Source organism: Petromyzon marinus, chromosome 54 (assembly GCF_048934315.1).
Source record: "Petromyzon marinus isolate PM22_M1 ecotype Great Lakes invasive population chromosome 54, UKy_Petmar_22M1.pri1.0, whole genome shotgun sequence".
NCBI classification, from domain to species: domain Eukaryota; kingdom Metazoa; phylum Chordata; class Hyperoartia; order Petromyzontiformes; family Petromyzontidae; genus Petromyzon; species Petromyzon marinus.
This window is the reverse complement of record NC_133720.1, coordinates 1,611,005-1,635,326: the sequence shown is the minus strand read 5'-3', so window position 1 is coordinate 1,635,326 and position 24,322 is coordinate 1,611,005. Positions and strand designations below refer to the sequence as shown.

At 50.4% G+C, this 24,322-nt stretch overlaps 1 protein-coding gene across 2 annotated transcripts; it reads right to left on the bottom strand.

Annotated features, from left to right (window-relative positions):
* Nucleotides 1-883: 883 nt before the first annotated feature.
* LOC116954118 (dehydrogenase/reductase SDR family member 4-like) lies at nt 884-24,236 on the bottom strand. Of its 2 annotated transcripts, none has more exons than XM_032974574.2 (9): nt 23,923-24,236; nt 18,362-18,539; nt 16,552-16,653; nt 15,729-15,799; nt 15,496-15,547; nt 13,719-13,853; nt 12,820-12,875; nt 10,656-10,822; nt 884-2,498 (listed from the first exon to the last, which is right to left on the bottom strand). In XM_032974574.2, exons 1-8 carry the CDS (start codon nt 24,090-24,092, stop codon nt 10,708-10,710), a joined length of 879 nt encoding a protein of 292 aa, XP_032830465.2. In that variant the 5' UTR covers nt 24,093-24,236; the 3' UTR covers nt 884-2,498; nt 10,656-10,707. The 2 variants fall into 2 exon arrangements, with proteins under 2 accessions (XP_032830465.2, XP_032830466.2); XM_032974575.2 differs by having other exon boundaries at nt 884-2,495.
* Nucleotides 24,237-24,322: the final 86 nt, after the last annotated feature.

Here is a 24,322-nt window from a genome sequence, read left to right as displayed (position 1 = left end):
CACAGTTTCAAGTTGATTTTTAGTGAACCAGGTGACAATGGGGGAGAGACCAAGGTGAGTCTCAAATTCAAGGGTGACCTGGGGAATTGGCCTGGCAGTGGTGGGTGTTTAATCCCGCCGGGTATAAACCCAATTGGATAGTCTGTGGTGTCATCTTAACGAGGCAATACGTGGACTCCCTCGCCTGGTGTACAGGAGGTCGTGGGTTCGATCGTGACCCTGACGCCTGCTGCTGCTGTATATTTGGAGTTTGCGTCTCTCTCTCTCTCTCCCCGTGGTCGCGTGTTTTTTTTTCAGGTCCTCCCGGTTTTTCCCCAGGTCCTCCCGGTGTTTCCCCCTCTACATTTACAAACATGCGTTTAGGGTATTTGACTGTGAGAAATTTCCACAAAAAACACTTCGTTAAGCTATCATTTGCATAGCGGTAAACCCAAACGGTTTATCCATGTTACTGTACAGAGAAGTTGAGTTTTCAGGTCCATACGGCAGACCGCCGTTTCAATACGAGCAAAAAAAAGTCTATTTGTTTGCATTTCTCCATTGTGATGGGACATTGTAGGATGAACGTTTCAGAATTATAAGGGCACATGGTGACCAATAAGGTCTGAATTGGTCTGCGATAAGGCAGGCACTGAGCGGTTGACAGGTATGCATTTGTGGACAGGTCGCGTCTGTAAAAAAAATATATCTATATAGCTCAGTGGGACTTAGCTGGTAAAACAAAGTTGAATAGTTTTAGTTTAGGGCGGCGGCTGGATTCGAACCTCTGACACGAGAGGGGAGCGCGTTTCAGCCAGGGGCCGTCTCCGGCCAAGCCACTCTTTACTTTGTGGTGTTCACAGCACTTTTGAAAAGCGAACATTTCATTGAGACAAACAAGGCATTTTCCCCAAATACCGCTATTTTTTTTATTAACTTTGACGTTTGCCAGTATAAATGTGCATATAGTAACGATACGCAGCAGTGTAATGGATATTATACTACAGACGCTGTTTCGTGTACGATATAAATGTTAAAAGTTAGATTTTGTCTTCATTCAAATACATAACTGTTAAACACACACTCTGCGTATATTTACTTGGAAGTCATCCTAAAAAATATAATTAAATTCTGTCAATCCATCGCTGGATAATGAAAGTCTCAGCCACGCAATTTTGATCACCGTACTGGTCAATTTGGTTGACGAGGCACGGTCAGAACGTGCTTCAGACATCATTGACCACCGACTATGGCCATAGCCTGAAATTCAAGTCACATTTCCTATTACCCCCCACCCCCCTATAATCGCACGCCATTATCCCAGCGATATCATGTAGTTCAATTATAGTGGCAGTCACTTTCCCTCGTTAATCATTCACATCATTCTAAATTGGGGGAAAGAAAAAATAAAACTTTGACTCTACATCACTGTGCAGCACCCCGATGCATTAATGAATGCTAATGCATCGTTAGACATCAAAGTTTACACTGTCAACAAAGCATTTCCATGTCGTTGTCATTAGAGCACATTTTTAATGGTGACATTGACATCTCTGTAACTCGGTAATTATGCCTTCGCTGCGTTACTTATTCATTAAAATCAGGGATGCTGTCAATCACTGGTGCTCAGCCTCTGCATGCAGCCGTCGTATTTTCTCGCTTTTTTATTAATGCCTCGCAACTATGACCGAAAGTGTTTGTGCATTTCATCTGATCGTCCATCTGCCTGCCTGCCTGCCTGTCCGTCCGTCCATAACGTGGGATCACGGCAAACTCACGCCAAGATGTCCAATTTGAAATTAACTTTCGCGTAAATGTATGCTGCCCTTCAGCGACTTACTCGATTGAGACCGACCAAATTGACCAAAGGTGCTGCCCATAAACTTGGAGACACAAAGCAACGCGTAAGTTGCCCTTCCCCGTGGCAGCGCCGCTGCCTCACCTCAGCCGGAACACGGAGATGCCTCCTTGTTTTGCCTGGCGCCAAGGTTACCGTTATTCTTCGCTAATTAATTACGCGCAGGGAACAGACCACGCGTTTGACACCGTTTCCGGAATCCACGCACACTCGCGTGCTTTTCTTTCTTCCCCGCGTTACTTGGGTTCCATGGTGAATTACACAGGGCGATCAATTTGCAGACGCCCCATCCGTCAACAACAAAAATATATAATGGGAAGAGATTATACGACGATTGTGTTTTGAGGGCTGCGATGGCACAGCATCCTCTGTATCAGCGCAAACACATCACCCCCAAATTCTCGCAGCTGTTGCTCCGTCTCCCTCCGATATCTTGAATCGAACCCACGTCACAGAATTGGCGACACGATCTGCAAATGGTGATCCTGCGGCGGTGGCGCGTGCCCGCCCCATGTTCCTGGCGAGGGAGCCGCCGTGCCCACCCGTGCCCACCCGTGCCCCGCGGTGAATCTCCGTCCGTGCCGCCACCCTCCTGCTCCGCGCAACCGCCCAACGCCATGTCTGACGTGAAGCGGTCGCTTTCACGACACTCAATCACCTGCTGAGAAGAAAGAAGGTAATTTTTAAAAAAATGTAGTGGGGGTATCTGTAAATTGTTACACGTGAGTGATCGATTATTGTACACAAATTATTGGATAACGCAGCTGTACCCTAAATTGAACCCAGGGTTTCATCTTTATTGGCTCGGTCGCTTCGACACCGGCATTAGCGCCCCCCCCCACCCACCAGGCCGACCCAACCACATCTTTGTGGTATCCGTTACTTCCTGAGCTGTGAATGTGAACCATTGCATCAGCCTCCCAGAGGAACCTCGCCTCCTGTCAATCATCACCTCCCAGCCACGGTTCATCGACCTTCTGTGTGGCACTGTTACGCCGCCATTGCCAAGCGGGGCCTATCGATGCACGCAAAGCCAGGATTTGGCTGCCCTAGAGGACGGCCCCTACTCTTTAAAGGGGCAGAGATATTGACGTGAATCTCACTCTGTCGGCCGAGAATAAAACACTGTTGGAGACCGGCGGACAGCTCATTCACCGCTCGGTCAGTTTCCGTGAATTTTTTCAGGAGCGATCGTTCAGCCAATCGGCCTCTCCGGGGTCAATAAAAACGACGAGCGCTGGGCTCTCCCGATTAACCAATCGGCTACTCAACCCAGCGGCTACTCAACCAATCGGTTACTCAACCCAGCGGCTACTCAACCAATCGGTTACTAAACCCAGCGGCTACTCAACCAATCGGTTACTCAACCAATCGGTAACTCAACCAATCGGTTACTCAACCAATCGGTAACTCAACCAATCGGTTACTCAACCCAGCGGCTACTCAACCAATCGGTTACTCAACCAATCGGTAACTCAACCAATCGGTTACTCAACCAATCGGTTACTCAACCAATCGGTAACTCAACCAATCGGTTACTCAACCCAGCGGCTACTCAACCAATCGGTTACTCAACCAATCGGTAACTCAACCAATCGGTTACTCAACCAATCGGTTACTCAACCAATCGGTTACTCAACCCATCGGTAACTCAACCCATCGGTTACTCAACCCATCGGCTACTCAACCAATCGGTTACTCAACCAATCGGTTACTCAACCAATCGGTAACTCAACCAATCGGTTACTCAACCAATCGGTTACTCAACCAATCGGTAACTCAACCCAGCGGCTACTCAACCAATCAGCTACTCAACCAATCGGTTACTCAACCAATCGGTTACTCAACCAATCGGTAACTCAACCAATCGGTTACTCAACCAATCGGTTACTCAACCCATCAAATAACTCAACCCATCGGTTACTCAACCCATCGGTTACTCAACCAATCGGTTACTCAACTAATCGGTTACTCAACCAATCGGTTACTCAACCAATCGGTTACTCAACCAATCGGTTACTCAACCAATCGGTTACTCAACCAATTGGATACTCAACCAATCGGTTACTCAACCAATCGGTTACTCAACCAATCGGTTACTCAACCCATCGGACAGCACAACAATAGTTGGGAAAACAGTCTCGCCACGTGTGCCACTGGACGGGAGGTGATGAGCAGGGCTTGGTGACGTGATCAACATCGTCAGCCACGGCGTCACGCTGGTCGTGGCTCTTAGAGGCTTCTCTGCCCTCGGGGGGGGCAGAATATAGGGGGTGGCTACCATTATAAAGGAGCCCCCGAGTAATCAGCCACAGAGAAAGTCCGTTACGATGTTTATTCAACGAATCACCTTCATCTGACTCACTGTCCAAATCTAAAGATGAGCGCCACTTTGTGAGATGGCTACAGCAGTCATCCTACAAATAGGTTGGCCCCTGCCATCGGAGTGTAGAATGTCAATCATTGACTCAAGGCCACCGATGAAGATGAGCACCACAACTCGGCTGTGCTGACATTTGACCTTAAACTACAAACCTAGCCAGCTGATGGTGATGTGAAACAAACACCGCAGAGTGTGCAAAAACGAGTGTAGAGATGCATGCTCAGAGTCACAGTGAGACAGAGAGAATACCACGTGGATTCGAGAACATGCGCAGGGGTAAACACAGAATCCAATCGGGAAAAAAAAAAATCAAGTGGACTCAGGCTTGACACGACTCTTGAAGGGATGATGGCCGATGGTCAAGAATATTATAGTGGCAGCTAAGCTATACAAACTATAAACAGTTTTTATTTTGATAATTGGTTTTTTACTCTTTTATCTGGCAACAAAACTGACACCTTTTTTTTTACAAGGAGTCATGTTTACATTGACCACAATACCTGCGGTCGGAATGCAAACAAAAAATAACAACTCTGATAATGTATGCACTGTCCTTGAAATTGATTGGTCCACACCCGAAACAGCGTTCTTTAGAGCCTCGTCTCACATGGTGTTGGACCAGAAGACGCCAAGCTGTTTCGGGTGTGGACCAATCAATTTCAAGGACAGTGCATACATTATCAGAGTTGTTATTCTTTGTTTGCGTTCCGACCGCAGGTATTGTGGTCAATGTAAACATGACTCCTTGTAAAAAAAGGTGTCAGTTTTGTTGGCAGATAAAAGGGTAAAAAAACAATTATCATATTTTGTTACTGGCAAATGAGGTTTCCAATAGTGTAAGTTTTTATTTTATTTTACCAGGTAAGGCCCACTGAGCTATATAGCCCTTTTCAGAAGCGACCTGGCCACACGTAATTATAGCTCAACAAAGTGGCTTACCATTACGTAGAAATGAATAGCAGCCAAATACTCGCATGATTCTAAATGTGGAGGGGAAAACCGGAGGACCCAGAGAACATGCAAACTCAATATATACAGCAGCAGGCGCCAGGGTCGGGATCGAACCCACGAGCTCCTGTATACCACGGCGAGGTAGTTAACATCTCCTAGCCACCGCAGCCAAGGGATGGAACGCATTCAAAAGGATGTTCCCCAAGGAAATGGAGCGATGACATTGGCTCGTGTGGTGGGTGCTAGGTGGATCGTTGCGTCGCGGGATCACGAAAGATGGCGACAAATAGGGGAAGCTTTAATCCAGCAGTGGATTGATCATGGCTGACGATGACAACGATGATGATGATTCCTGCGATGTGGATGCACAAAGCCTGTATCATTACTCGCGAGCCTAGGCCACTGTGTACTCATGTCGCAGGGAACAAATCCCAAGCATGAAATTTACCCACAAATTGGTTACCCAGAGGCCCTCTTGGCACAGAGATAATGAACCTCAAAGGGCCTCACCGCCATTAAAATGAAGCCCTCCGAGTCAGCAGAGCCATATTCACGCAGAACTTCCTTGGTTTTAATATTTCACTGGTTTTCCGTACCTGTTGTTGTTGTTGTTATTGCTATCAGCACACCATGCCCTCTAATTGCCCCACTCAAGTAAATTAAGTTCGCATCGATGGCGCATTACGCTAAAGTGCAACCTATTCATTTATTTATTCATTCATCATCTGCATGCCAATTACTGCCTCACGATAATCGGTGAATTTTCTCTGCTCACAATAGATGCTTATTATCGCAACATGCGAGGCATATACAAATGAAGGCCCGTTGTTTTTTTTCCCACGTTGCAATATACAATTCGGGAATTGCAGAACTGAAGCATTGCGCAAAAGCGATGTTAATTATTCTCCAACAGCATGAACAAGACGATGGAACGCAAAAGCTATAAACAGCACAAAGAAGCGTGAAGAGGTGCACACTTGGGATTGCATTGAGAGACATTAGAGAACGCACGCAGGATAAAGTCATTGACCAAGGGTCGAGGGTCGTCCGTGAGTCCAGAGGAATTCGTTTTTTGTGCGTGCTTAGTTTGTCGTCCTTCCCCCGCGCACCTCCGATGAGCACGTTTGGCTACATACGGTGTGAAAGGAGTTCAACATACACACATACACACATACCTACGCTGCATCTCATCCGGCCAGAGTGGCGACAACTACGGCCGCCATTCGCCACGAAGCAACGGACACATCACCAAAGCGCTTGGTGCCAGGCTAGGTGCACTTTGAGGCCGCGGCAAACGTCAACGGCTCTCTGGCAAACGCACGTGCAGAGCAACAAAACTAAACAGAACGAACGAATCCAGTGAACGACACTCTTTTATCTTCTTCAACATCCGCTGGAGGGCACGAGGGGAGCTCTGTGCAGGTTCTTCGCTGAGACGAGGTGGATGAGGTGGATGAGGGGGGGTGCGAGGAGACAGTCCCTTGCAAGCTGCTGCTTTGCCAGCAGCAGAACCATTTGGGGCTCGAGGCTCTTAAAAATGCAGCGTTTCCTTCTGATGTATATTTGATATTAATTGGACATCGCACAATTAATGCTTAATAATTCAAGAGCATTAATTTTTTTTGTTTGCCGTGTCTGGAGAATTCATTAATGATGCGTCAGCAGCCCACAGTAATAAGTTACTACTGCGCCTCGATGCAAACAGCAACTCCCCACATGACCACTACAGTTATGGATTAAAAAATACACGTGATATATTTTGTAGCTAAAGGAAAAAAAAGTGCTAGACTCTTCGGGAGCAAAAGTGAATGCGCCACGAGGTGCACATTCACTCTCAGTTTAACTTCAGATCCGAATCCCAAGTCTCCTAAAAGTCGAACAAAAACCGGGGAGTGCGGAGGGAGGAAAGGAGAGATGCGCCCTTGGAATTGCATGAAGAGGCAAAAAGAGGAACGGACGGATTGGAGAACAAACGCAGGTTCATGACAACATTCAAACGCTTAACAAAATTAAAGTAGGCTTGGAACAGAACACGTCGTGGCTGGAATTGCACTGAGAGAATAAGGTGCACTGTACGTAGTCTTGCACCACCCCCCTACCCTCCCCCTCTCTGTCTTATTTAACTGCCCTAACCCTGGTATCTCTCCCACTTCAGTAAAAAATACTTGCTGTGGTTGTCACATCTGATGATGATGATTGCTTGTGTAGCAATCGAAACGTAGTGATTTATTTAGTTATTTATATTATTTATTTTTTCACCTACGTGACTTTACCGAAAGAACCAAAGATTTTAATACTATAAACTATTTTTTATTTTACCTGGTAAGACCCACTGAGCTAAATAGCTCTTTTTTTAGAAGCGACCTGGCCACAAATGAAGCTCAATGAAGTGGCTTGTCACGTGGAAATTTATAGCAGCCAAATACTCTAAATGCACGTTTCGAAATGTGGAGAGAAAAAACGGAGGACCCGGAGAAAATGTAATGCGACCATGGGGAGAGAGAGGGAGACACGCAAACTTCAAATATACAGCAGCAGGCATCAGGGCCGGGATCGAACCCACGACCTCCTGTATACCAGGCGAGGTAGTTAACATCTCCTAGCCACCGTGATGATGAGAGAGAGAGACACGCGAACTTCAAATATACAGCAAGCGTCTGGGTCGGGATCGAACCCACGACCTCCTGTACACCAGGCGAGGTAGTTAACATCTCCTAGCCACCGTGATGATGAGAGAGAGAGAGAGACACGCAAACTCCAAATATACAGCAGCAGGCATCAGGGCCGGGATTGAACCCACGACCTCCCGTATACCAGGCGAGGTTGTTAACATCTCCTAGCCACCGTGATGATGATGAGAGAGAGACACGCAAACTTCAAATATACAGCAGCAGGCGTCAGGGTCGTGATCGAACTCATGACCTCCTGCACACCAGGCGAGGTAGTTAACATCTCCTAGACACCGTGATGATGATTCAGAGAGACGCAGACTCCAAATATACAGCAGCAAGCATCAGGGCCTGGATCGAACCCACAACCTCCTGCACACCAGGCGAGGTAGTTAACATCTCCTAGCCACCGTGATGATGAGAGAGAGAGACGCAAACTTCAAATATACAGCAGCAGGCATCAGGGCCGGCATCGAACCCACGACCTCCTGCACACCAGGCGATGTAGTTAACATCTCCTAGCCACCGTGATGATGAGAGAGACACGCAAACTTCAAATACACAGCAGCAGGCATCAGGGCCGGGATCGAACCCACGACCTCCTGTATACCAGGCGAGGTAGTTAACATCTCCTAGCCACCGTGATGATGATGAGAGAGACACGCACATTTCAAATATACAGCAGCAGGCGTCAGGGTCGTGATCGAACCCACGACCTCCTGTATACCAGGCGAGGGAGTTAACATCTCCTAGCCACCTTGGCTCCTTTTCTCAGGTTCATCACTTAATTTAAACTGTAAAGAAATGCAAGCGGGTTCAGGCAGGGACGCGTCAGCCTCAGGGAGGAGATGGTCCGACAGTCTTGAATAACGACGGAGTGAGCCCCAGCTGATGAAACGTGTCCCAAGGGACATCCGCTCGGGTAGACGGAGCGACGGAAATCAGCCCGTGTGCAGGCGCTGCGTTGACGAGATGTTAACTACCCCGCCTGGTGTGCAGGAGGTCGTGGGTTTGATCCCGACTCTGACGCCTGCTGTATATTTGGAGTTTGCGTGTCTCTCTCCCTGTGGCGGCGTGGATTTTTCTCCAGGTCCTCCGCTTTTTCCCCCGAAGTGCATTTAGAGGATTTGGCTGCTATAAATTTCCACGCGATAAGCCACTTCGTTGAGCGATCATTTATAATAGCCAGGTCACTTTGAAAAAAAAAAAAAAAAGAGCTGCACATCTCAGTGGGCCTTATCCGGTAAAATAAAAAATAGTCTAGTAGTATAGAATTATTGTACTGCAGAACCGTGGAGGATGGCAATTACTTTGTGGGGCCTCCATCCAGCAGGGGATAGGTCACGGTGGCGGATGGTTCATCGTAAAGTTCAAATAAGTGTCCGGCACTGCTGGACTCCGTTAACGTTGAGCCGGAAATGGAAGCTCCACCATTCTATGGCAGGGACAAGTCTGTCCACAGCACAACTACTGTTGACGTCTCGCAGAGCGGTGCCCGTGTTGCCAACCCCAGAGGAATGAAGGGCCAAGTTGGCCGCCTGGCACTGTTAAGACTGTGGCAGAGATGGGCAAAATCCATTCAAAATTATAAATTGCTCTGGTAATGTAATGTAGATTTTTAAAAAACAAGCAATTAACAGTGTCTCATGTGATTTCGATGAAAATTACCAATTACGTTTGGAAGTGTGTAATTTAATTATCAATTACCAATTATAAATGCGGTGAAATTACAGATTTAATTTGCATGTAATTTAAGAGCCTGGAGACGATTTAGATACCTAAAGGTAAAGCTGCAGCCCTTGCAATGACTTCTTCACACCACCACTGGCAGAAAGGCCAGCACTAGAGGGAGCCCTGAAGCAGCCTCTTAAATTCTGGTGAGAAGGGCTCGGAAGAGGCGAGAGTACCCACACTTTGACGCACCGCACATAACCTGCCAATGGGCCGTGGTGAACCCATTTTATACTACTGCGTGGATAGGGCAGCTGGGGGGGGGTGGTTTATGAAAACGTGCGCCGTTGTGCCGATTCTCACCGCGGAGTCGCTAGGTCGCTGATCGCGAAAGCTGCTCGGGACGTTAAGCGCTGACCGTCAGCAGCAGCAGCGGCGGCGGCTTGCGGCTAACCATCGAACAAAGACGGTCACCGGCATCGCTACGCATTTGGATGCGCTTCTGCGGCCGTCTGGAGCGCTCTCTTCCTTCTGATATTAGGAAGCCACTGGAGCCCGGTACAGATCACAAACTATGATGTGGGTGGGTGGGGGGGTGGGTACAGAAACTCCACGGACAGAAGTCCAAAACGCAGTGCTCTTGAGTTTAGAGGAGGGGGCAGACTGGGCTCGCTGCTGCCCCAACAAGTGGGGACCGCGAGCAGATAGCGCGTGTACTTTAACATCTGAAAGAAAGTGGAGGGAGCAGGGGGAAAGGCGGGGAGGGGAGAGAAAGGAAGAGGAGGAAGGAGCTATACACTTTTAAATCTAAATTGATAACCTCATTTCTTTAGAACTGCTTTTTGTGTTGGGTTTGTCGTCCTGCCCCCATCCACCCGCACCTCGGATTAGCACGGTCGGCTACGTTCGGTGCGAACGAGGTTCAACGTACATTATCATGGCCTGAAAATATGCCCGCAGTAGTGCGTGGCGAAAGCCAGGGAGAAGAAAAAATGCTCAAAAAACATGGCCTATCCGGAACACATGTGCGTACGTATGTTGAACTTCTTCCGCACCATACGTAGCCAAATGCGCGAATCGGAGGTGCGGGACAACGCCCCACTCGGAGAGTGCGAGGCAGGGGGGGGGGGCTGTGGTTGTGTACCCGGAGGTCGGGGGGGTCGCCGAGCCGCGACCGGGAAAGCTCGGCTGGCTCCTCAGAGCCGCGACGGGCACCCGCCCGCCACCACCAGCGTCTCGCCCGTCATGTAGGCCGAGTCCTCGGAGCAGAGGAAGGCCACGGTGCCCGCGCACTCCTCCGGCTCGCCGATGCTGCGGGCAGAGGGGAGGACAAGCACCGTCAACGCGCCAGCTCGCCGGAGGGGAGGGGGGGGGGAGTGGGGGGCGGCGTCAACGCCGTCGACGAAATTCACTCTACTCAGTTCAGTTCAGTTTATTTTGGTATAGCTCTGTGAGCCATTCGGCTCTTGAATCGGGTGCAACCACAACGAACAAAAAAACAAAAACACGAACAAGAAAAACATCTTAAAGTGACTATGTGTGACTGTGCAAACAGAAAATCCATGGGAAAAAAAACAGCAAAAATATTCCTGAAAAAAGCACCGTACACCAACGCATACGATGGCGACATGGCTCAGGAGCGTTGTGGTTCAGGAGTGTTTAGCTCCTGAACAACATCGCCATCGCATGCGAGGTCTGCTGCCCACGATGAGAGGGCTTCAAGAGAGACAGTGTAGTTTTTCTGTTCTCCTACTCCTCCGTTGAAGAAGCGCAGCCCACGGTGGCTTTTTACATTGGTCGAATAGTTTGGATTGCATGGCCACAGTCGCACTACTGCGGCTTCCGTCAGTAACCTTCCATGCATATAAATTACGTTGAACTTCTTTCGCACCGTACATAGCCAACCGTACTAATCGGAGGTGTGGGGGTTGGGGGGGGAAGGACAACAAACTCAACACGAAAAAAATTAGATTCACGCATCGGCCTGTTAATGGTCCGATGCGTTCGCTGGTTACAGCAGTGTTTTTGAGGGGGGATTTGTCACAGAGCCATTCGTGCTAATCACAGCCGCACGCAGACACATTAAAGCTCGAAGAACCCTGAGCCGTGAGGCTTTTGTTCACAGGTGTCCAAGCCCAAGCTGGGGGTGGCAACGGTGGAAAATTACAGAGGGGAAGTTGCATTAGCAGTGAATGTCATTCGTGTTGCTGCAGCTCACTATCGCTCTCTACAGCCGTTGCGCAGTCAGTAACTCGACTTCAGTGGGCTGAACATTGGACAATAGCAAAAATGTGGCACCGTGAGGCACAAGACCGTAGACTAGCGGCATTTGAGGACGTGGTTCAATCCGCGTGGCCAAAACCCCGCAATTGAACCGTGGACCTCAGCGGAGATTTACGAAATTGGTGATATAAAAATAATTCGTCAAACGTTTGCATTTTTTGCTGCATTCATTTTAGTCAGCATGTGCAATGAGTGGATGAAGATCATCATCCCCGTGTGGAGCAAACGCCATGACGACACCAAACGGATTCACGCCGTCCGAGACATCGGTGCACCGAGGAAGACCAAACATGGTCATTGCTCTTGAGGTACAGTACATGTACACGGAATGATTTGAGCAAGTTCACCGATTGGCGCTGCCCATCCAGCGGCAAAAAACTGGCAAATCACACTTTGCCGGTCGGCAGGTCACGTGTTGGTGGTGGGGGTCACGTGTTGGTGCTCCCACCTCTTTCGAGACAACTTGCCGGCATGGAAGACGAGGACAAAATATCCTCATAGGGAAGCTCTCTAGGCACTTGGGCCAGTAATTTCAGCGATGCCCATTCGCATTTCATATTATAAAGGCGATTCCCCCTGGAGGCCAGCTCATTATAGAGTCAAAAGTCATCATATCGGGAATGAGAATCTGTATTTACCCTTGGAGAAATCCGATGAGCTATGAAGCTCATTTTCACAGATGTCCAAGTAGGGGTGGGTCAGAAGGTTTACAACAACAAACAATACAAAAACACCATATAGGAGTGCAAAGCATAGCGAAAAACAAAATCACTAAAAATAAATATGTAAAACAGAGACAGTGAATAAGTTAAAATTGCATAAGTCCCCCCCACTGCTCAAATGAGCAATCCAGTGGCGGTAAATAATGTGAAAGAAAAAACACCCTCCAGAGAGGCTCTCCAGAGCTCCCTCGAGTGGAGGGGCACCTTCCACCGGCGGTGACGTGAGCGAGCAGTTGCAGGGCTGCGCCCTTACCCCCTTTACCCCGACGGCCAACGCAGCACAACATTTGGCTCGGGTCTTACCGTCCCATGGGTATGTGTTTCACAAACTCGCCGAGCATGTCCTTGTTCTCCCAGAGCTACGGAAACCACACGGTGCGTGGACGGGGAGGGGGGGGGGAGAAAAATGTCAAAAACTCAGCAAATTCGGGAGTGGAGCGAGCAAGGCGCCCGGTGTCATTGAAGCGTTACGTTACAACGGTGCCCGTGCGTGCGTGCTTGTGTTTTTCCCCGTTACGCTGCTTTACACAAAACACTTCAGCTGCCTGCGTTTGCAACTCAGCCGCTGCTCTGGCAGGGGCGGCGTGTAACTAATTACGTCGCGCACGGTGCTGCAGCGTCTGCTGGAAAAAAACAAAAATGTGTCTGCCTGCATAAAATGAAAAAGGGAATGCACGCGGTGACACGGCAAACATTTAAATGTTGTAAAAAAATTTTTTTTACAAAAGTTAACGAATAAGACTTTCAAACACCTTTGGCAGGCCACATTTTTCCTCACAACTCGAGCAGCTTCTGCCGCTGCAGTGACACAAGCGACCGAGCATGCTAGAATTTGAAACGCGACGCCGCCAGCCCCCATTAGCGCAGCTAAGATGCCCGCAGTGACGCATAAAGCGGCACCAGGCCTCACTCCAGATGATTTAAAGGTGCGACAGCTCCAGTGGCTTCCTAATATCGGAAAGGAAGAGCGTTGTTCCGGACGGCCGCAGAAGGGGCGTGCGTAAGCGCCGCGAGATGCGGCGACCGACGTCTTTGTTCGACGGCCGGCACAAAGGTGGCCGTGGGGTCGTACGAAACGAAGCCGCCGGGCCGGATAACGTCCACCGCAGGGCCGCGGGTATCTCGCCCCCTGGCTGTTCGGAGCGAGCGAGCACGGCGCGTGGAGCGACGCTGGGGGACAGGAAACACACGGCGGCACTCACGAACGAGCTGAAGCGCGTCTTGATGATGCCCGGTGCCAGGCAGTTGATGCGGATGTTCATGGGGGCGAGCCGTGGAGCGAGAGTCTTGGTGAGGCCCAGCAGGGCCGTCTTGCTCACGTTGTACGGGCCCAGCTCCTGCCAGGGCAGCAGAATGATCGTTTGAGACACCCGGAGATGATACAGATATTGAGAGGTAAAGGGGCAGCCCTGCATTTTCCTGTTCACCATAGGAAGACTGCAGCGTGATTTCACAGTGCAAGTGAAATTCACTAAAGCAATCCCTCCGCTTAACACTTTTCAAGAACGCATCTACCGTGTTAAATGAGCGATTACTGTTAAGCACCTCCTGTAGATCCACGAGAGGTTTTTTTTTGGGGGGAGGTTAGATCACGAAAATATAAATGTTGTGTCGTTAAACCCACCACGGCCAATTAGTAAGGCTTGTCACGTAAACAAAACATGCTAATTCGTTACTAGTACAGCACACAGGTAATTACAACCAGCTTCATCATTACCGGCGAAACGTCGTATTCAAATTGTAAATGTTGCGGATTTACTCTCCAACAAACCGGTGTGCTGTACTAGTAACGAATTTGCACGTTCTGTTAACGTGACAAACCTTACTAATTGGCCATGTCGGGTGGTGGCGGGTTTAACGACGCATTGATATTCACGCGATCTATTATGGATAATATTGGTCGCGAAATCCTACTACTACTCCATTTTGAAGTGACCTCCTCCTGTAGAGTAACTCTTTCAGGGCGAGTCGTGGGTTTTACTGGACACCTGTTCTGCGTGGCGCTGCAGCTTGAGGCTGTTATCGGCTTTCACACTCAGCTCGCATGAGAGGGAGAGAGAGAGAGGTGCTCCGACTTGGCAAATCGGTTCGCATGAATAAAACAGGTCTGTCCTTAAACGTGCATTAAACATTAAGCTGCCCTTCCGCTGTCTGAAACTCAGATTGCGCTGCCGGCTGCATAAGACGAATGGCTCCGTACGGCCTCCCGCAACTTTGTGCGGAGACCACGGAAAACTTAACGCCGGTTTGGCGAGTGCTCTTACAACTGAGCGCAGTATATATATACATGCACACGTTATTTTTTATTAATTACATATCTTCATCTCTTCCTCAACCCACTGATGGGTGAAGGCCTCCCCGTGCCGTGTCAGTCATGGGGTCAGTGCGGGTTTTTTTATGGTGGGGGAGGGGCAGGGGGGCGCGGGGAGAACCTGGGACCGGTTTAAATATCACTCGTCATCGATGTTAGCCACGGCCGACAATCAAACTCAGGCTTCTGGGTTCATAGGTTCGGGTGGCTCACCTCCCCTGACCGCTATAGTTATCAGACAGTTTCACGAGAGCGTCGTGCGACGCATGAGATCTGTCGATGGAGCATCAGCTTTCTGTCCGATCGCCAACGGGGTCAGGCAGGGGCGTGTTCTCGTCCCTTCTTCTTTCGTACGGGCTGCTGATGTGGATGCGGAGCAACGGCTACAATTTTGACATTCACGTGGTCAAGCCCAAATAACCGCGTCAGGAGCAGCGGAGTGTATCATCGCGGCGATGTCTCCTTCGCTCTGCATCGCTCTACGTTGTACGGTCTCCGTTCTGGACGACCACAGTTGCACACTGCTACTGCAAAGTTTAACATTTTTCTGTTTGTACATCCTCAGGTGCCCGCATTTGCTGCCACGGTTTGTGCAGTGGATGCGTGTCCTCGCCCCTGTGCTGGCATCACCGGGACAACTCCCGTGAACGTGCGGGGAGCAGCCTTACGCTGAACGGCTGGTAGCCCGCGATGGAGGCCACGAGCACGACGGAGCCTCCGCTGTCGAACACAGGAGAGGAGAAGTCAATCGTTAAGCAGGAACGCGTGGGCAGCGGTGTACGCGAGGGCGACAGTTTACGCGGCCGCGCTTTCGCGTCTGTTCGCAAAGCACACCGCGTGGTGGCGGTGGCGGCCGTCGTGAGCGAAGACGACGCACCGGTGCGCGCCACAAACATCTCACCCTCTGGTCTTCATGTGTGGGACGACCTCCTTGGTTATCATAAACATGCACTTGACATTTATGTCCAGGATCTGCAAACGAGTCCGACAGCACAAATGTGTCGGCAGTTAACGCTCGACTCCCCCTGCCCCCCGTCTCTTCCCACCGATCTGTCTCAACGCCTCACCGACACGACTCCCACCCCAACACCCCCACCACCTCTGTCCCACGCCCATCCTCCCCCCCCAGCACACATAGCTCTGTTAGCAGCATAATGCTACATTTTATAGATGGATACAAATTGAAATATTTTCGTAGGAACAGTACGTCACGTGTGTGCATGTTGAACTTCTTTCGCGCCGTACGTAACCAACCGTGCTAATCTGACGCACCGGGGAATAAACGGAGGAATAGGTGAAAAGGCCATGATTTGTAAATATCCATAGAACATGGCAGAACGAGCACAAATACTGCACTGTGTGCGAGCGGTTAATTGGTTAGGGTGGATATGTGATGGTCGGATAAGTGGCGTTAAGTGTGTTTCATCGCAAATCTTGCCCCACAAAACTGCACCGTTCTGGGCAATGCCCCACAAAACCGCACTCCTGATTAGCACGGTCGGCTATGTACAGTACGAAGACAGTTCGACATACACACGAACGTAGCAATCGATTCACAGATTTTCCGTAGTGACTGTGAAAACACGTGGAGTGTCTATGCGCCGGCGGGCGGGCGGGAGTGGACATCGAATTCGTAGCGTTCGCAGAAAACGTGGGGCAAAAACGGTTCTCTTCGCAACAAAAAACTGAACGCGTTTCAAATCCTTGTCAGCTGAGCGCGGTACCTTATCCCACACTTCTTCAGTCGAGTCCAGAATGTCTCCAGCAAAAGGATTCACGGCAGCGTTCGAGACCAGGATGTCAATTCCTCCAAACTCTTTGATTGTCTGCTCCGGAAACAAAGACAACGATCCCCCCGTATATCGTTAGCAGACCGTTGGGGCAAGTGCTGTTGGCGAGCACCTATGAAGGCAGGCACTGTGGCACACGAGGGGATGGGTGGCCAGCACCACGCCCGGCCGCCTTTGTCTCCCGAGCGGTAATGTTTGCACACCGCACCAGGTACTCATTTGAGGCCGAGTCGACCTAGGGGAGGCCCAGGACCGGTTCAGATAATGATACACACACACGTGCACGAAATTAAACGCAATCGCACTTCCATTTATGTGCACGTAGGGACCTTTTGGCAATCCACTGCTGGATGATGGCTTTCCCACACCGTGTGGGTCGTGGAACCTATTTGACCATACTTCACCGTGATAGCCAGTGCAGGTTGGTGAACACGAGGAGCATAAAATGTTACAGCATATTACAGTAAGACTGCACTAGGATAGTACAGTACGGCCGTATTAAATGTCTAATTGGTGTTTGAAGATATTAAAACCTGTATTAATGCCAGAAAGAGAAAATCATGTTCCTCTTTATCACCTTGATACTGGAAAAAAGGGTCCCGTAGGAAAAATTCCAGTGTGTGTTAGACTTCTTTCGCACCGTGTATAGCCAACCCTGCCTGTCAGAGGCGCTAGGAAGGACGACAAACTAAACACAACTCCACAAATTAGTTTTCAATCTAGATTTAAAAGTGCACAGCTCCAGTGGCTTCCTAATATTGGAAGAGCTTTCCAGACGGCCACAGAAGCACATCCGAAAGCGCGCGATGCGGTGCCCACCGTCTTTGTTCGACGGCCGAGCCAAGAGCCCGCTGCTGCGAGGATGACCGGGAGCGAGCGTGATTGGTGGTTCACGCACGGTGCGAGAGAAGCAGCGGAAGAGACAAAAGTGTTTTTTTGACCCGCACCATTACGTGCAGAATTACTAAACGCAAGTTCGATGAGAGAACTCTAATAGCAAGCATGACCTTCCGGTAATGCGCAGTGCAGAATGCAAAAGCGTCCATGGCACTGCAGCACAATGCGCTGCTCTTTTTACGTGACATTAGCCAGGCGCTTGCTGCTGCCGCTGCTGCTGCACAGAGGTCAGTGGAGCTGGGTTACGGTACGGACAGTGAACCTTGGAATTAATAGACAACTAGGTTTACCCTTTCACTTACCCGGGCCATATATGCGAATGTTTGTTTTTATGCTGTGAGCGGTGTGTTACTGCACTGCCTGTGTATTTTGTGTCCTCTCGTCTTAAGTTGTTGTTGTTGTTGTCATTTCCCCCCCCCAACTCCATCCCACGATTGTGCTGTCAGCGTCACGTCATGAGACCAAGGATTCCAATCGGGAACTCTCACGGAACAGTGCAGCCATTTGTGATATGAGAAAAGCCTGCAGAAGTGGCTATCACAGAGTTACCTCCGAGATCTCTTCAAGTGACGTCTGGTCCACACAGAGTCACGTCTCTCGTCGCACGACAATCAAAACTACATTTTTAATTCTCAGAACTGGAATTTGGTCAGACGAAGAACGGGACCAAAATTTAATGCGATTACTCTATCAGGTCCATTACTCACTCGACTAAACATGAAAACACCAAAATAGTTGGGATCAAAAAAAATAATGTCTCACGTTAGTGCCCACGCATGCATCGACTTCATCCACCAATGATTCTTCCCCCCCCGTGACTCTGAAGGCCTGCCGAGGACGCGTTCACCTTGGCGATGAGCTGTGAGCGGTGCTCAGCCTTGCCGACGTGGCACACCGTGCCGGACACGACCAATCCCTGAGCGCGCAGGCGGCCCAGCGCGTGCTCCACGTTGTCCGCCTTGCGGCTGCTGATCATCACCTGCGCTCCCTCGCGCCCCAGCCGCTCCGCGATGCTGTAGCCGATGCTGTTGAACGCCACGGCGGCGGGTCCAGAATCAGAATATTTATTTGTACCGGAGGAATCCGATGAGCGATAAAAACAACTCTTTTTTAACAGGTGTCCAGTAGGGGCACGGGGTCAGAACGTTGACTTCAACAAATAACAAAAAAACACGGCAGGAGTGCAAATTATAGGTAAGGCAAACGAATCGCTTTCAAAAAAATAATATATAGCGCCCCTGGCCTTCACAAATGATAGCTCAACGAAGTTGGCTCCTCGTCATCATGTGGCAATCCACAGCAGCAAAATCATCAAAGTGACCTGGATTGCTATGTTTCCAAATGTGGAGGGAAAAACCGGAGGACCCGGAGAGATAAAATAAATAATCCACGCCCTCCGGCGCATTTTGCCGGGTTGTGCCGCGCATGGTTCGGTGCAATTGTCCGACGTTTCGCTCCACGTGCCGGGTGCCTGAAGGAGCGCCTGATGAGGCCTCCGAAGAAATGTGTTCGCTTCGTTCAACAGCTGTCGGGCCGTACTAAGCTTCTGAAATATGACGAGATCAGGCGGACAGCGGGTGATTTGGATATAAGTTTGACTTTTTCACAGTATGCGTTTGCAAAGTGATGTTATTTTTATACAGCCGAGCAAATGACATGAGCCATCGAGAGGGAGCTCATCGCCATTTGTGGCACTGACCCAGTGGTGGACACCTCACAATGCCATGGTGGACTTGAGTGTCTGTGCAGGACAATCACTGCTGAACCAAAGTTTGCTTTCATTATAATGACCTTGGAGAGATGAAGATGATAACGGGCTCGACCCAACCCCCAGCATATCCCAGATTAGAACTCTCAACCTTTGCACTTTGAGCGCATAGGTTTAACCACAGCTACACCCAGCCGTACTTCATCATCATCGTCGTCGGCCATGATCAATCCACTGCTACGATGTGACAATCCACATAACACCTGCACACCAGCTGATTCCATCGCTCCATGTCCGCGGTTGGGTGGTTATTGCAACACCGCATCGATGTTTAAACGCAAGACACAACAAACGGATAACTACTATACTTTACTTTAAAAACGCTCCATTAGCAAAAAAAAGACTCAACAAACTCGTCGACAACGCTGTGGCCTTAAAAGAAACAAATATATAATCGGCGACGTGTCAGGTGATGGCCCTTATTATATTCTGTTGAGTTTCATTTGTTGTGTATTGTGCTTTTGCACCACTGCAAACGCAGCACGTGCAACGTCTGGTAAATGATAATGACAATTAATAATCCACGGTCCTTTTCTCAATCCACTGCTAGATGAAGGCCTCCGCCATGCAGCGTCATGGGGGCGAGGATTTGTTTGGCCATACTTCACCACGCTGGTCGGTGCGGATTGAAGGGAGAACACGGCCGAGGCTCGGGGTCAAATCACTCGCCACTGATGTGAGCCGGGGTCGGGAACAAAACTCTGCTGGGCCGGGTTCATGGCGCGTTACGATAGAAAAATCACTGCACCACCACTCGCACCATCTGTTGTAATGACAGCCCCCACCGCAGTGGGGGTCGACATTCAACAGCGGTCGTTCTATGCTCTGGCTATCATCAACCATCATCCCTCTGTGGTCGGTAAACGAGTACAAGTACCCACTTTGTGGGAAACCAGCAGTCGTGTCCTTGTAGACTGAACTCCTGAATACATCCTTACGCAAGAGCACACTTGCGTCCGTCATGGTAACGTGGAATTTCCACCGATGGCTGAACATCCGAGCCCCACACGGACGTTCAGTACGCAGTTGTTATAAATGTCAGTTTATTTTGAGTTTGCAAAGCGAAAGTTAACATCACAAAATGAACAGATAAACAGGCACACAGACAGAGACAATCAGACGGACACAGATGGACAAGCAAAGACAAAGACCCCCCATATAACCGGCACGGCACACGAGGGGGTGGGTGGCCAGCACCACGCCCGGCTGCCTTTATCTCCCCAGTGGCGATGTTTAAACACCACACCAGGTACTCATTTGAGGCTGAGTCGACCTAAAGGAGACCCAGGACCAGTTCAGATAATTGTCACTGGTGTTGGCCGTGAGCGGGAATCGAACTCGGGTGGCCGGGTTCGTAGCGCAGCGCGCTAACCGCTACATCACCGTTCCCACAAGACAGACAGACACACACGGACACACTGACTAATATAGACACACACATCACACACAGACAGACACAAACACATGGACACACAGACTAACATAGACACACACATCAACAACAACCGCCATTAGCCACTAAGTGGCGGTGACGTCACCACGACGCTTGTGCCAGGCCATGTGCACCTTGAGGCCACGTGAAGTGTCGAACACCCGCGGGCAGGAGGTCACGGGGCAGACCCAGGTGCCATGGGTCGACCGACTGAGATGACTGGCTGGTGCACCACCTGTGCCCACTACTGTGCCAACCTGCTGTGCTTTAGCCACCCGGCGCTCCGCTCGTTGTTGTGAGCGTCGCTCCTCCGCCCTCCGTTGTTGTTGGAGGGCGACTGCCTCCAACTGCCCAATAGCGTCCTTCACAAGCCTCCTCCACAGAGGCCGATCTTGACACCACTGGTACCAGTCATCGGCAAGTCCACTCGGCTCCACGTCCTCCTGTACCACATCACTCCATCTCTTCTCTAGCCTGTGCCGCGCCCGTTTAGCCCCCTTGATCCGGCCGAACAGAAGCTGTTTCGGCATGCGGTGGCTGGGCATGCGGGCTACATGACCCAGCCAACGCAGCCTTACCTGCCAGAGGAGCTCACCGATGGGACCTTGCCCAGATCTTTCAAGGATTTGGGAGCTTCTCACACAATCCAGCCTGGTTAAACCCAGGATGGATCGTAGGCAGGTCAGCCTAAATGTTTCCAACCGGCGAAGATGCTCCATTAAGGGGGTCCACATTTCACAAGCGTAGAGAAGGGAGGGAATGACCGTGGCCGAGAAGACCTGAAGCTTAGTGCGGAGCGACAGACCAGGTAGCTTCCACACAGCGTTACGCAACCGATGAAAAGATATTGCCGCTCGACTGATTCGGAGTGAGACCTCTGCTGTTAAACTGGAGACGGTCATAAGCACACTGCCCAGGTATGGGAAACTCTCCACTCGCTCCACAACTGCCCCATCACCGATTGGGAGTTGTGGGGGTGGAGTGTCCAATGGTACAAAATACCCAGGCAGGTGCTTAGTTTTGGTGGGGCTGATGGTAAGGCCCCACCTCTTAGTGGCACGCTGCAGTCTCAACAGCAGCGTCTCCAACTCCTCCTCTGAATGAGCAGCCATTACCAAATCATCGGCATACATAACGTGGTTGAGCAATAGGGAGCCATGCCTTGACCACACCCGGGCATCGATCAGCCTCCCATTATATCTGTACCAAATGTTGATTCCCCCGGTACAGCTATTGAAGGCTTCACAAACTACGTGGTCAAAATAGATGTTAAATAATGTGGGAGCCAGAGGACATCCCTGTCGCACCCCAAGGTGTACAGGGAATGGCTCTGACTCCCGGCCACGTAGTTTTACCCGGGCCCGCTCACCATCATGAAGGTCCTTAATGATCGTGAGCAGAGGGTCAGGGACTCCAAAAGCACGAAGAACAACCCAGAGCCCAGGCCTACTGATGGTATCATAGGCCTTGACCAGGTCAATAAAGCAGAGATGTAGGCCTTGTTGGAATTCCCTACGCCTCTGCTGTAGCAGACGGACAGAAAATATGGCATCTGTGCAGGACCGCCCTTTCCTGAAACCGCACTGGGGCTCCGCAAGCCTCTCCTCAGCGTGCCTGGCAAGGCAATGTTGAATAATCCTTGCCAGGACCTTTCCCGGCACACTGAGGAGTGTTATGCCCCTGTAGTTGTTACAGTCTGTGCGGTCCCCCTTCTTAAAGAGGGGGACCACCTGGGCATCCTTCCAATCCTGCAGAACCCGTCCAGTGGTCCAGACTGTTGTTATGATGTCATATAGGGCAGTCTGTGCACAAACGCCACCCTCCCTCAGCATTTCGCTTGGGAGATCATCTCTGCCCGCTGCCTTTCCTGGTCTCACACTCCGGATCGCCTTCAGTACTTCCTCAACAGATGGCACCTCAGCCAGCCACTCACAGGGGGTGACTTCCTCCAATATTTGAGGCACCGCAGCCTCAGCAGGGTCATCCTCACTTTGTGCCACGATGTTTTCCTGGCTGTGGGATTTTCCCTCCCCCAGGACCTCACAGAAATGCTCAGCAAATCTGCAAACCTGTTCCTGGGGGTCGGCGATTGGATCACCGTTTTTTCCCCTAATGATGGTAATAGGTGTGGCGCTGCAGGTTACTTTTTTGATGGAGTTAAATAGAGATCACACAGAGACAGACACACACACGGACACACTGACTAACATAGACACATACATCACACACATGTAGACACACACACACACGGACACACAGACTAACATAGACACACATCACACACAGACAGACACACACACACCGGCTACTATAGACACACACATCACAAAAACAACAACAACCGCCATTCACCACTAAGTGGCGGTGACGTCTCCACGACGCTTGTGCCAGGCCATGTGCACCTTGAGGCCACGTGAAGTGTCGAACGCCCGCTGGCAGGTCACGGGGCAGACCCAGGTGCCACGGGTCGACTGACTGAGATGACTGAGACGACTGGCTGATGCACCACCTGTGCCCCCTACTGTGCACATATTTCAGTCGTGGTTTAGTGACTAAATTTTTGAAGGTGGAGGGGTTACCAGCCCCTCGCACCCGTCCACACACGGACACAGACTAATATAGACACACACATCACACACAGGTAGACATACACACAGACACACAGACTAATATAGACACACACATCTCATACAGGTAGACACACACACACGGACACACAGACTAATATAGACACACACATCACACACATGTAGACACACACACGGACAAACGCACATCACCACATGTAGACAAAGACACCCGCACATCACACACATGTAGACAAAGACACACGCACATCACACACATGTAGACAAAGACAAACGCACATCACACACATGTAGACACACGGACACACGCACATCACACACATGTAGACACACGGACACACATGTAGACAAAGACACACGCACATCACACACAGGTAGACATACACACGGACATACAGACTAACATAGACACACACATCACACACATGTAGACACACACACGGACACACGCACATCACACACATGTAGACACACGGACACATCACACACATGTAGACACACACACGGACACACGCACATCACACACATGTAGACACACGGACACACGCACATCACACACATGTAGACACACACACGGACACACGCACATCACACACATGTAGACACACGGACACACGCACCCGTCTGTCGACGCAGTCACAATCGCCACTTTGCCCGCGAGTCTCCCACCACCACCACCACCGCTCTCCTTGCCCCGAGACGCCGCCGCCGCCGCTGTCGCCATGCGTGCAGCGTGAAGGCGAGTCCACCCCGCGCTTGCCGGCACGGAGACCCCCCGAGCTAAGAGCATCGCCGAGAGAGATAAGGGGCTTGAGGAGCGAGGGACGGGTGGGGGGTCACCGGCGATAGCGAGCGAGCGAGCGACGCCTTTCGCGCGAACTTTAGCCGAGTTGGCAGGGCGGAACTTATGCCCGGAACAAAGTTTTTGCGGGCGCTGGTTTGCAGCCCGGACGGAATCGCGCGGCGCTCACTTTTATTTTTATTATTCGGTAGGGGGTGGGAGCGGAGGATTGACGCCGC

Coding starts and splice junctions, on each gene's coding strand:
- LOC116954118 (XM_032974574.2), bottom strand. CDS start 24,092: ATGCTCTTAGCTCGGGGGGTCTCCGTGCCGGCAAGCGCGGGGTGGACT. Junction 15,800..16,551: donor CTGAAGAAGTGTGGGATAAG/GTACCGCGCTCA, acceptor ACTCGTTTGCAG/ATCCTGGACATAAATGTCAA. Junction 12,876..13,718: donor AGACGCGCTTCAGCTCGTTC/GTGAGTGCCGCC, acceptor TGGTTTCCGTAG/CTCTGGGAGAACAAGGACAT.